General features: G+C 32.3%; 1 protein-coding gene across 1 annotated transcript; it reads right to left on the minus strand.

Annotated features, from left to right (window-relative positions):
- Positions 1-5,829: 5,829 nt before the first annotated feature.
- On the minus strand, positions 5,830-13,535 carry LOC109435536 (early activation antigen CD69). The gene is made up of 5 exons (XM_019713477.2): positions 13,378-13,535; positions 9,699-9,821; positions 8,501-8,700; positions 8,034-8,137; positions 5,830-6,912 (listed from the first exon to the last, which is right to left on the minus strand). Exons 1-5 carry the CDS (start codon positions 13,439-13,441, stop codon positions 6,804-6,806), a joined length of 600 nt encoding a protein of 199 aa, XP_019569036.2. The 5' UTR covers positions 13,442-13,535; the 3' UTR covers positions 5,830-6,803.
- Between the last annotated feature and the right edge of the window lie 649 nt (positions 13,536-14,184).

Raw genomic sequence — 14,184 nt, forward strand, 5'->3', positions numbered from 1 at the left:
AGATTGAGATATTACTGGTCATTACCCCCCACCACAGGATATATTGATGTAAAGAATAACCAAGATATCCTTTTTCAAAACCAAAGTGCATTTTTCTTTGGAGAAATGTCTGTTCAAGTTCTTTGCCTACTTTTTAAGCATGTTATTCCCTTTTATGTATGTATGTATGTATGTATGTATGTATTTACTTATTTATTGCTATCGAGTTTGAGGAATTCCTTATATATTTTGGAAATGAACCCCTATCAGACATATGCTTTGCAAATATTTTCTCATTCCATGAGTTGCTTTTTCATTCTGCTAGTTATTTCCTTTGCTGTGCATAGCTTTTTAGTTTGATGTATGTAATCCCATTTATGTAGTTTTGCTTTTGTTGCCTGTGATTTTGGTGTCACATTCAAGAAATCATTGTGAAGACCAATGTCAAGAAAGTTTTCTTTTAGGAGTTTTATGGCTTCGGATCTTGTGTTCAATTTTTAAATCTATTTTGAGTTAATTTTTGTGTATGGGAAATGATAAGGATTCAATTTCATTATTTTGGATGTCAAAATCCAGTTTTCCCAACACCATTTATTCAAGAGACTATCCTTGTCCATTGTGTATTCTTGATACCCTTGTCAAAGACCGGTAGACTATATATGTATGGGTTTATTTCTTGGCTCTTTATTCAGTTCTATTAGCTTATATGTCTATTTTTATTCCAGTATTGATTACTGTACCTTTTTGTATTACATTTTGAAATAAGGAAGTGTGAAGCTTCCATCTTTGTTCTTCTGATTTAAGATTGGGTCTTTTCTCATTCCATATAAATTTTAGTATTTTTAAACATTTCTGTAAAAAAATATCTAGGGATTTTGATAAGAATTACACTGAGTAATATGGACATTTAAATAATATTAATTCTTCTAATCCATGAACACAGAATACCTTTCTGTTCATTTATGTCTGCTCTGATTTCTTTCATCAGTGTTTTAAAATTTTCAATGTACAAGTCATTTACATCTTTGGTTAGGTTTATTTCTAAATATTTTATTCTTTTTGGTCCTGTTGTAAATGGAATTATTTTCTTAATTTCTAGTTCATTGTTGGTGTGTAGAACTGTAACTGATTTTTTGTATGTTGATTGTGTATACTGCAACCTTATTGAATTCAAAAAGAGGTTACATTTCATGTTGTTCTTCGCACAACACACACACGAACACAAGTAAACTTTTGGAGGTGATGGCTATGTGTATTACCGGAATTGTGGTGATGGTAACACATATATTCAAACTCATCAAATTGTACACCTTAATTATGTGCGGGTTTTGGTATAAAAATTATACCCCAGTAAAAAAAATAAAACAAAACAAAATAAAAATACATCTTAGGTATTACTGTTTTGGAGTGCAGATCATTTTCTTTTTGGTCTCTATTGTTGGGCATAAAGTAAGCACAATATCTCTATAATAAAATACAAAAACCTGATTAGATTATCCATAATACTCTGTTTACAAAGAAAACAATCAATTATTCTCAGTCTAAATATATCTCTGGACGAAGAAAGGACAAAACAAAACAAAAAGTGCAATGATTTATCCAGCCACTAGATGACACTGCAGCTTGTGAGTGGCCACACTTTACATGGGCAGAACCAAAAGATTTAATTTAGCATAGGACAGATTCTTGAAGCAAACGCATTTTCAATATTTGTAATTGATTACTAAAAAGTAAAGTTGTACTTTAAATCATGTAATTATGTTTTTAATGATCCTATATTTGTGTGTATTTAAAATAAGCTTTTCTTATTAAGAGTAAAATAACTATTTGTCATGGAATATTTTGAAACTATAAAGAAACATAGAGAAGAAAATAAATATTACCCATACTCTTACTACTCAGGGGAAACCATTGTGTTACCTCTGTAGCTTTTATTCCTTTCAGCATATAGACACACACAGCATATATTTAATATTCATGGAATGGAATCATAGTATGTATTATTTTATCTGTCTTAGAAAAAATAGTTTGAGTATTCTCCTATATTCATAAACATTCTCCTTTGTTATTATTTTTTGATGTTATCATATGCCACCATGTAGTAGAATCATATTTATTTAACTAAATTTTTAGTTTTGGACAATTAAAGTGGCTTTTGGCTTATCACTACTAAAAAGAGTCCTTTGATACACATTTTTATGAATACATTTTACACATCCAGACTATTCCTTTAAAATCCACCCCACCCCACAAAATAGTCACATCAAAGGAAATGCGTGAATCTTTTTATGATTTTTATAAACATTTTCAAACTATTTTCCAAAGATTGAACTAAACCAATTTATATCATCACCAGCAGTTGTTGGAAAATTTTCTTCAAACATTTTCTCCAAAAATTTTTTAGCAATTTAACTTCAGTTATGATATATTTTCATATGTGAAAATCTAGTCACATTTATAAAAATTGAGAACAAGCTTAGAAAAATCACTTCTATGTTCACATTATAAAAATTTTGAATCAGAAGATTGACTATAGTGTATAACTTTTTTTATTGGTTCTTTTTACTGGTCTTAATATTTTTTAAATTAAATTTATTGGGTGACAATGGTTAGTAAAATTACATAGCTTTCAACTATGCATTTCTATAAAGCATCATCTATATCTCATTGTGTGCTTACCACCTAGAGTCAGTTCCCCTTCTATCACCATATATTTGACACTATTTAGTCTCTTGTACCATCCCCCATCCTCATAACTACTAAACTGCTGTCTGTGTCTGAGTTTTTTGTTTCTTTGTTTGTTTGTCTTGTTCCATTGTTGCCTTCAGTTCTATAAGTGAAGTCATATGGTTCTTGACTTTTTCTGTCTGACTCATTTTGCTTAGCATAATAATCTCAAGATCCATCCATGTAGTTGCAAATGGCAGTATTTCATCTTTTCTTGTGGCAGAGTATTATTCTGTTGTGTATATATACCATATCTTCTTTATCCAATCATCTATTGAAAGATTTTGGTCGTTTCTATGTATTGGCCACCACAAATAATGCTGCAATGAACATTAGAGTACATGTATCTTTACAGATAAATGTTTTCAGTGTTTTTTGGTGGATGAATACCCAGGAGAGGGATTGCTGAGTATTATGGTAGTTCTATTCTTAATTTTTTGAGGAAACTCAAGGCTGTTTTCCATAGCAGCTGTGATTACATCCCACCAACAGTGTATGAGGGTTCCTTTTTCTCTGCAGCCTATCCAAAACTTGTTATTATTTGTCTTGTTGATGATAGCCATTCTAACAGGTGTGAGGTGATATCTCATCGTGGGTATTAGAAACAATAAATGAACACAGTAAAGTTGCTGGCTACAAAATCAATGTACAAAAATCCAAAGCTTTCTTATATATTAACAATGAAATTTCGAAAAAAGAAATGAAAAAAAATTTCTTTTGCAATTGCAACAGCAACAACAACAACAACAAAAATGCCTAGGAATAAACTTAACAAAGGATGTGAAGGACCTATAAGACATTTAAAAAAACTATAAGACATTTAAAAAAAAATTTAGAAGACACAAAGAAATGGAAAGACATTCCATATTCATGGATTGGAAGAAGCAACATAGTTAAAATGGCCATATCACCCAAGCAATATACAGATTTAATGCAATCCCCATCAAAATCCCAATGGCATTTTAAAAAGAAATAGAACAAAAAAAGTCATCAGATTTGTATGGAATCACAAAAGACCCCGAATAGCTAAAGCAATCCTAAGAAAAAAGAACAATGCTGGAGGTATCACACTCCCTGACTTCAGCTGATACTATAGGGCATCAATAATCAAAACAGCATGGTATTGGCAGAAAAACAGACACACAGACCAATGGAATAGAATTGAAAACCCGGAAATAAACTCACATAAATATGGGCAGTTAATTTTTGACAAAGGAGTGTATAACATTTTAATGGCATTTTATCCTTTAAAAAAATACTTTTCATTTTATTGAATTCCTATAATTCTGTGAAATAAGCAGATGAAGTATTATTTCCCTTTCCAGAGAATGAAATTGAAATTATGCTGAAAAGCAAAATAAAACACAGACAACAATAGATATCTTCAGCAAGTATTAATATAATTATCCAAGGTAAATAGAGCCTACTGATTTAACATTTAAAAAAAAATAGCTAAAAGCTTGACTACAGAGCAAATAAAGGCTATAGCTGTAATATACTTCGTTATCACCCCACATTTTCCTTACCATAGTCTTCATCACCACCATAATATAATTTCTTACTTTACTATTTGTTTTACAAATAGAACATAAACTCCACTAGGCTAAGTTTTCTTAGTATTTCAACCCTGTTGTCCACCACAGTAGTAGCTGCTTAATAATAACTCACTGAATAAAAATGTGTAAAAACCCCTCAAAAAATAGATAAGATATGCTACGTCGATATAGACATGTTATGTAGAAATGCTGCTGTTTTGCCAGTACTGGAAAATTGATGACATGGTGCTCCCCTTTATAATAATCATCATAAAATGTAATACGTCTTTGGAGTTTTCTTTGAGCCAAGTGCTGTTCTAAGTCCCTTCTCATATATTAACTCATTTAGTTTCTAGCTACTTCTAAGTAAATTTCTAACTATTTCTAACTTAAACAGCTGATCAATTAGTGAGTGGTACAGATGAAACTCAGGCAATATTTCTCCCATGCTCTGGCTCTTCACAGCAACAATTTCCACTTAGACATTTCATAGTACATGCATCACAAAACATTGTTTTCTAGCATCACTCAGGAGTATATTGTTGTTAGTTGAAGCTGAATAATATTGAATGTCAACTATAATGATGTATAATATATATAAATATATATATTATATATATACATATACATGTATATATACATATATATATACACACATACAGTCACTGGATATGGAGTAGAGCATGGGGAATAGAGTCAATTGAATTATAACAGCTATATTCGATGTCAGAGGGGTAGTAGATTGGGGGGTTATCACTTTGTGAGGGGTGTAAATGTCTAACCATTACATTGTTAGACATGAAACTAATTAAAAAAAAGTAGTGATAGTATATTAGACCTTGAAGGCCATTTGTTTCATTTTACAGCAGTGGGAACTGAGGGACATGGAGAGTAAAAAACTTCTGTATTGTTTATCACTAAGCAGTGTCTGGAATTCACATTTCTTTTCAATATGCCATACTAGTGACAAAAGTTTAAAGATACGACATACAGCATACATTTCCAACTTGCAGAGAAGGAGAATATTGAAAAATGCATTCATAAAATAATTTTGAAGGTATAGATTTTTCCTTGACTGAAATATATCATGAAAATTATGTAGTACCTTATTTCTATTTAATAAATTATTTTATTAAATAACTAAAATATGTATAGCATTTCTGAATTGAACAAGCTGCTTTCAGAAGCATCAGTTATGAGGATCAATTGTCCTCTTAGTGGAGAGAGGATGAGATCATAAGTAGGTTCTCATAAAATGACGTTAGGTGTCTCCCAATTTCTCTGTGATTCTTCAGTATGAGAGTGATAAACAACAAAGAAGAAGAAAATAATAGAGACAAAAACATTTTAAATGACATAAATTCCTCTCGATTAGAATATTTACTGAGCATCCACTATTATACAGAAAAATGGATATGGCCCTTTTGGAAACACACATGAAAATAATTTGAAAAGTAGAAACCATGTTATAAAGCTAAGGGTTTATGATAGATAAGTTCTATAAACATGTGATAATATCCTCTTTTTTGATTTCTAGTATGATATATAATTTTTAGTGTATTTTAAAGGAATGAACACTTCTTAGAAACCATTTTGTTGATTTTACTTTTATTTTAACATACATAACGCAACTTATAATTACACTGAATATGAAAGACAAACAAACAAAACACTTTATTGCACTAAGAAATACTTCACATGAAGTACTGCACATGATAGAATTGATTAGGAGAGGCACAGACTTATAATCCGATAACACTGGTATTATTCTTGGTTTGAACAATACAGAACTTTTCCTAATGGGGAATTGTCACATCATATATTGCACAATTTCCAACACTTACCTGTTTTACAAGTATTCCTCATATTTTTTGGTTTTGTCTTTATGTTTTTAAAACACTGTGTATAAGGTTTTAAAGGCAATTAATTATGTACCACTGAAAAAGACAAGTCTACATTGAAGAAGTAAAAACACAACAACATAAATACATGGTCATCCCATTCTTTTGTGGGGAAAAAAATGACAACATAACCCGGCAAACTTCTCCAAAAAAGAGAGAAATATTACAAAGCTTAGTTTCATAAGCATTTGCCCACTTATAAATGTTCTCTGTGTTCCCAGTTAAAATTCTGTTTGTTCACATTCAGTTTTTAATACCACCATCTAACACCTTCAAATAGTGCAAATGCATGAAAGGCACTCATTGTTGGTAGTCATTCAACAATAAATAACTCTTTACCTAGCTATTTTATTATTTCTGTATTTGGAAAAGTATAAAGTGCATTCAGAAAGTTCAAAGTCATTCTTCTCAGTCTTGAACATAATTATCAGTCAATCTGTGATGTTTTTAGCTCATGACAGGGGTATTCCTCATTGCCGAGATTCCTGAAATTTCTCTCCCTTTTTTCCACAGTCTTATTTGGAAGAAAATTTCCAAAATAATACAAAGTTTGTTCACAAAGTCTTTGTGGAAAACGTCTGACCATAGAGCAGCATCCATCAAAATAAATTTCCTTGAGTTCCATATGATAGTATTCTATAATCAAATGATTCATTCCTCATTATTTGAAGGGTTTGCTACATATCCAGTGTAAATTCTTTCCACATTCTGTACTGCTGACCTCTGTGCTATTCAGAAATGCACAGTTCTCAGATCCTGTAAGATTGAACCTGTCAAATAATAAAGAAACTGAGAATTATTTTCAGTTCATTTTCGTTTAGTTACATGAGAATAAACTGTGGTGGCAGAGGCCTCTGCATATTGTGTGTGTGTGTGTGTGTGTGTGTGTGTGTGTGTGTGTGTGTGTGTGTGCTGAGTAGGAATGTATGAGGCAGGTCTGCCAGTCTAATGATCATAGATTAATCTGGACAAAAGTAGACAAAGATCTAGAGGAACAGTATGTGGAAGGAAGGTGCAAAGCTAAACTAAGAGTGAAAAGCTCCATTTATTTGGTTGGCATGCCTCCAGAGGAATGAATTTTGGTCATTTTTGAGGTCACAAACCCTTCAAGAAACAATTCTCAGAAAGTATACACATTCAACAATTTTAGGGGGATTATGGCCCCTGAAGCTCATCTGTGGAGAGGGTACCATAAGACACATATTAAGAGTTCCTTTTCTAGAGATCTGAATTTATTCTCTGTATCAGTAATTAAAATAAAACTATTTCAATAGCTAGAAATTTAACTCTGAGTTTTCTGATGACAAAGATTTATACTAAACTTATAAAGTGTCCTCAACTTTAAAAAATGTAGTTTAATTATAGGTAATAAAATAAAGTCAGCATTTTTAATTTCAGGGCAAGATTTTTCTCAGGTTCATAGAAGCCTCTTATTAGGTATAAAAATATTGTTCTTGAAGGAAAAGAAAAGAGAATATTGCTCTTTATCCTTGTGGAGATGAGAACTGGGAAAGAGTAAGAGGAAATTATTTTCCAAAAATTAGCTCATCAGTAAAACATAAATATGAGATTTGAAATATTGGATTTTGTTTGCATCATCATCATTTTTTCTAGAATATTTCTGAGTCTATTATTCACATGAAATTTGGCTGAGATCAAATTACTAGAAGCATTTATTGTATGAATTCCAAATAGATAAAAAGAACAAAATGATAATATGAAATCCTTTCTTAAAAGAATTCCAAGGAGTATAAGCATACAAAAAAGGTAATTAAAGATCTGCTTATAAAGAGCACAACCTTCGTATTGAACAGTGCTTTGACAGAAAGAAAGGAAAGTGGTTTCCCTGAGTTGCCAGCCTGGGGAGCATAAAAGACATCTTGAAATTTACCAGTTATTAAACTCTTTGCCATTTGACCACTTCCATGTCTGTTCAGCTTCTTTTTTCAGCCCAATCCAGTGTTCAGCTCTACCCACATATCGTTTTAAAAAGATCTTGAAGAAAGCAGAAAGGACATGTGTATTAAACAATCCCTTTGGGGACGTATGTAATAAATCTTCAAAAGCAGTTTCTCAAAAGCTGCATCTGAAGAATGTAGCTAAGCTCATCATTTATTAATTCTATATAGGATCAACTCATTTGGATATCTGGCCTTTGAAAGTAAATATTCAAATCAAATTTACAAGATTAAATTGGGACTTCATTTTGACTGATCATACGGCTTCCTGTAACTAAATATTCCTACATGGAAGACATGTACAACGTCTTCACTTAGAAGGAAACAGAAGGAAACCACAAAGTAGCTAAAAAAATAAAATAGCAATATTTTATGAAATTATTTTTGAATAATACCTTACCATGTCCTTTTCTGAATCAAAGAGAGCGAGAGTAGCACCATGTTTGAGGCAAGATTTGTGGGCTAAGCTCCAGCTCCTTGTTAGATTGGAAATATAGTAGCATTTTCTCTTGTATCCAATCCAGTCATCCGGGCATGAAGAAACATGGCCGCTTGATGGTACTGAGGACATATATTGGACTGGACAATTGTATTGGCCGACTGTAAACAGAAAAATCATTTGTTTTAGTAACAAAAGAAACTAAATACCCACAGAATGCAAACCTAGTTCAGGAGATGTTGTGCTGTGCTTGGTAACAAAGTAAAGGATGAAAGGCAAGAAGGCAAATTCTGAGAAGAGAAGAAGGCAAGTTCTCATCTTATCTGATCTGCCATTGTGCCTAACTGTCATTGTACAAGGTATAAGAAAAAAGAGGGTGGCTCTTTGGCCATAATATCAGAAAGTGGTAGGAAAATAGGAAAATCTTAAAAATACCTTTTGACTAGAAAGGGTAAAGTGCATTATAAATTCTAAGTAAGGTTTAGAATCTGAATGCAGAAGTGAAGGAATTTGAGGATACAGTAGATAAAACACTATATTGGGAGATGAAAGATTTGTACCGCCAGATGTTTCATAAAATTGTGAAATTTCATGTTTGTAAAATACACAAATGATTTTTGGTATAGCTGTATATTTTGAATACCATATGACAATTAACTCTCTAGGAGCTTATAGCTATATTCTTAATTATCCATAACCACCATTCTGTGGCCTTTGAGATAAAAGACAAGAGACTGACCAAATCCTGATTAATCTATGGCTTAGATATTATTTTGTCTATCAACAATGAATGTGAAACCCACATTTTCTTTCAAACATAAATATTAATTTATGTAGAATCTAAATCAGCCCCTTTCATTCCAGATTTAAATGTTTGCTCAAATGTCACTTCCTCCCACAGTAATGTATAAGTCATAGACAATTTAAAAAGTTATAAAGAAGCTCTCGAAAACTCAAAAGTATTATATTAAGTATCCAAGGAACTTGGAATTATATTTAACATTTTTTTTACTAAATAATCAGCCATGTATGATGTATGGGATGATCCTAAATTAATCAGAATTTCTGATTAATTGGATCGAGTGATTCCTGGTGATTTCAGCTGGGCATGAATGCTTACAGCAAAGAGACTCAATGAATTCATGAAGTGCAGACCTACCTGATAAAGCAATGAGAGCCATGATTAAAACAGTGATGATGACCACATTCAGTACAGCACATGGAACAGGAACTTGAAGGGACCCTTCACGATGTGTTGCAAAGTGAGAGCTGGTGGCATGATCTGAAGAAAGAAAGCTGGTGGTGAATTCAGGCATACTACAGAAGTCAGATAGGGACATTTGATATTCTCTTGAGGCACTTAAATTATAAAAACTAGTTATGAGTCTCCCTATCTTCTTACATACAATTTATATGTTAACTTTCCCCAATTTTTGAGTGATTTTGGATAGTTTCTTATTGGCTAGAAATAAAACAATCCAGGCATAATAATGAGAACATAAAATATCTTTCTAATATGTGCACTTAGTAGCTATGATCATTCTACATATATCATAATTTTATTGTTTTATCATAAGAACTTTTATTAAATACCTGATTACCCTAAAAGACATGTAAAACATCCTAAGCATAATTCCTTAACTTCTCTGTGTTTGAGATGATAAAAATGGAGATAAATGTGGATAGTGTAATAAAAAATATTGAATTAATACATAAATATCTATAAATAGCATGGCTGAAAAAAAAAAAAGATTGATAGTACCAGATGTGAAGCAATTGAAATTTTCATATATTGCTGATGGGAGAGTAGAATGAAAAAAATACTTTAGAAAACTGTTTCTTAAATAATTAAAGATACACCTACCCTATAATTCAGCAATTCTACTGCTATGTATTTTCTCAAAAGAAATGCAAATATGTCTTTAAAATGCTTTGTATAGGAAGGTTCATAGCAGCTTTATTCTTAAGAGCCAATTCTTAGAAATAACCCAAATGCCCATCAGCAGGAAAAATGGATAAACACATTATGCTATATCCACACAAAGAAATTCTACTCAGTAACCAAAAAAAAAAAAAAAAAGTTGATTGTAAAATATCCAACTACAGTTACACACTGTATATTTCAATTTATCTGACATTCAAGTAAAGATGTACTAAACTATGGTGACAGAAATCAGAAAAGTGATTGTTTTATGTGTGTAGGAAAGGTAGTTTGAGTGGAAAGGAACAGGGAGGGGAAACTTTCTAGAGTGATGAAAATTTCAAATATTGATTGAAGTTGTAGTTGTAACTCATTAAACTACATTTGGGATCTATGCATCCCTTGTATGGATATTCTACCTCAATTATAAATGACATGTAAATGGATAAAATATTTGAATTTTTGAAGAGAAGTTAAAATAATAAAAGAAACATAACAGTATTATAAACCAAATATTGGGTGGAAGTTTCATTTATCCTCTGTATAATGTTGAAACAAAGTAAGAATCTGATTTCACCAATAAGAAATATTTTTATAGAAGGATTTAGAATATGAATATAATGTGAATCACGAATCTTAGTCACACACACAAAAACTGGAAGAATATCTGTTTTAGAATATAAATAAATAATTGAGAAGAGAGAAGGGGATTTTGCGACTCAGAGTTTGAATTTCAGTTTTTGCTAGGATGAGCTATCAGGAGTTTTACAATTTGCCTCACAAGAAATATAGAGTTCTCTATTGTGTTCTCTAAAAATGAAATGCAAAATTGCTACTTGAATGATATTAAGATTTACCATAAAAAAGCCTCACAATGGAAAAATATCTTGTCTTTCAGTATGGATGACTTTCATAATTAAAAGAACGTATCTTGAAATGCATGTATTTTTGCCTTAAAACACTTCTCTAAAGTTAAACTGAGCAAAGAGATGTTGCTTTCTTTCATAGTAATTTACCATGTACTGGATCTCAGCATCAGCTTTTGCTTCTTCTGGGAATTGTCTTTCCTAGTGTAGATCTGCATTTAGATTTCCCAAGAGATGCCTTTACTTCACTCCCACGTAGTTCTATTTCTTTCAGCTTCTCAAAACTAATCTTCCCTTTTTCACTGGTATACAATTGTCACCAGAAACAGACCTTGGTAGATAAGGTAGCAAGTTCAGAGCTCTTTGTCTAGTTTCACTTCTCCTCATGCTGCTTAGTTAGACTCAATGCAGCTCTCAATCCTGAGCCAGTACTAACTCATGCAAATACCTCATGTACTCCAAAGCCTATGTCAATCTGTTGGCTGACATTGCCCATTATCCAATGGATAAACTGTGGGGATGATTCTCAGATTATATTTTATATCCATTAGTGAGAGCTATTGTTACTCAGTTTGATTTATCACCTAGGTAACAAAACACTCCCCCAACAGTATACTTCCGCTCTGATTATGGGCCTTGTCCATTAACGGAGAAATTGAAAATAAACCTGCCCTTACATATTGAGTTACCTAAGGGTGATGCCTAATGATTGTCCATACAAATGAATCAAGGGCAGCATAAACTAAGCATTCAATACAAAATTGGGATGATCTAAGGAAAAGTTAAGAATTCCTGAATTAGGTCCTTCTTCTTTCAACTATGCCCTCTGTTTATTTAGTAGTTTTATTATTATAATTGTTGTTCTTTTTAGCACCTCATCTGGGCCATAAAGTTATGGTTACCTAATTACCAAAAAATTTGTGTGGCTTGCACTTGATCTCCACAAGTGATTTTTTGTTCTTAAGTTATAGATGGGTTTATTGGAGGTAATTGAAGCTTTTCTGATGCAAAGCAGTCTAGTAGACACATACTCCAAAAACAATGCCTTCCTCTAGATTGTTTCAGCTCTGCTGTTCATAACACATCCCTTTAATACTGTATAGATTTCTTACAAATAAACTCCACTTCCTACATGCTAGGTTTGGGGGGTACCTCAATAAGTAGAGAGGAAGAGGCATAAATGAAAAAACTCAAGGAAGTCTCACAGAAACAAGTTAAAGGAAAACAATGGAAAAATTCTGGTAATAAGAAATAGAATAGGTCTATGGATAGACTAGACAAATAGAAGAGAGGAAAAAGTATAGTATTGCTAAAATGATCATATTTTGATGAAAAATAAAAGAAAGAATAATGTCTCATTTATGTAGAATTTGAAGTCAGTGATTGGAAAGGTGAGAGAGAAGGATGAAATGGCACTAAAGAGTTCTGTAAGAATACAGAGGCAGAAAATGTCATTTTCAAGAATTGTTTCATGACATTCTCCTGATAAATTATTGTTGGACGCTGTACATGTTTAGATGCTCATATGGCTGCTTTCTCAAAGATTGGAAACCTTCATTTCCAGCAACTGGAAGATGCTGTCATGAGAACGCAAGATAAGGCACACAGGAAGCACACAAAGATACAAGGTGAAGACAATCAAGAATGTAATTGTTTATGTGGAAAATAATTTTTGTAAAGAGAGGCAATGCTTCCTGGAGGATGGACAGTTGGATATGGAAAAATGATGGAGAGTGTACTGTGCAAGTGCAGGGAATTTTCTAGTTAAATCTGAAAAATTGAGATGGAATAAATTGAAACAAAGAAACAGATCTTTGAATATCTTTTAAAATTCTCCTTTCTGTTTCCCTCTAGTCTCTGGAATCATATCTTCTCATATATGAAGAAATATATAATTTTTCTCATTTTCTCCTTTATCCTGACTGAAATAGGATATAACTAAGTTCTTGAAAAGACAAAGCCTCATTTTCTTCCCGAAGTATTGTTATATATCATCTGTTATAGTTAGATAGGTAGTTATTACCAGTACATAAAAATAAGATCTGACTTACTTTGTTGTCCTCTCTCCAGATGCAAGGAGCTGTTCTCTGTTAGGGAACAATCTTCTGAATTCATCTTTATTCTAGTCAAGAATCTCTGGTTAATCTCAGGTAAAGCCAATCTACAGTGAAAGTCTTTGCTGGAGCTCTTGCTCAGTGTCTGAGCCTCTGAATATCTCAGCATTTATAGTCAGTTATGTCGTCCCCACCCCCTTCCTCTTGCCTTCCAATCACTCAACTACTCCAGTTCGCTTTAATTTATGCTCTAGTAGCTCAGACAATTTACAACATGTTGTTGTGGTGAGCTACGGGTTTTCCCTGCTGTCTGAAATATGCTTTCTCACAACTGTAGGTGTAGTATGCAGAGACAGATGGGATTTTCCCAGAATTGGTGACATCCTTCCTTAAATTTGTAGAAAACAAAACATAGTTATGGAGACAGCATATCTAAGTAAAGAATTAACAGTTAGGGATTCTTATCTTTGAGATGGAAATAATTTGGAGAGTAATATTTCCCTGGAATCCCATTCATTCATTTATTTTACTAATATTTATTGAACATCCACTATGACCCTGACACTGTTTGGGGCTAGATAATTTATCATTGAATACAAATTTTAAGATCTCTATCCTCATGGATCTCTCTTCAGTGTGGAAGAGTTTTCTTAGGAAGCTATAAATTGGCTTTCAGAAGTTTGTCATTCATGTCTTCCCTGGGGACTAGTTTTTTTTAAGGTCTCATTTGGTAAGTAGCTGCTTTAGTGCAGGAAATAGAAACCCTGTGGTCTGGAACTTCCTTTCTATGTTCTAAAATTGTTT

The sequence above is a fragment of the Rhinolophus sinicus genome, chromosome 1, assembly GCF_057876585.1.
Source record: "Rhinolophus sinicus isolate RSI-liver-muscle chromosome 1, RSI-T2T, whole genome shotgun sequence".
Lineage (NCBI taxonomy): Eukaryota > Metazoa > Chordata > Mammalia > Chiroptera > Rhinolophidae > Rhinolophus > Rhinolophus sinicus.

Coding starts and splice junctions, on each gene's coding strand:
- LOC109435536 (XM_019713477.2), bottom strand. CDS start 13,441: ATGAATTCAGAAGATTGTTCCCTAACAGAGAACAGCTCCTTGCATCTG. Junction 8,701..9,698: donor GGCTCTCATTGCTTTATCAG/GTAGGTCTGCAC, acceptor TTCTGTTTACAG/TCGGCCAATACAATTGTCCA. Junction 8,138..8,500: donor TTGATTCAGAAAAGGACATG/GTAAGGTATTAT, acceptor GCTTTCTTCAAG/ATCTTTTTAAAACGATATGT.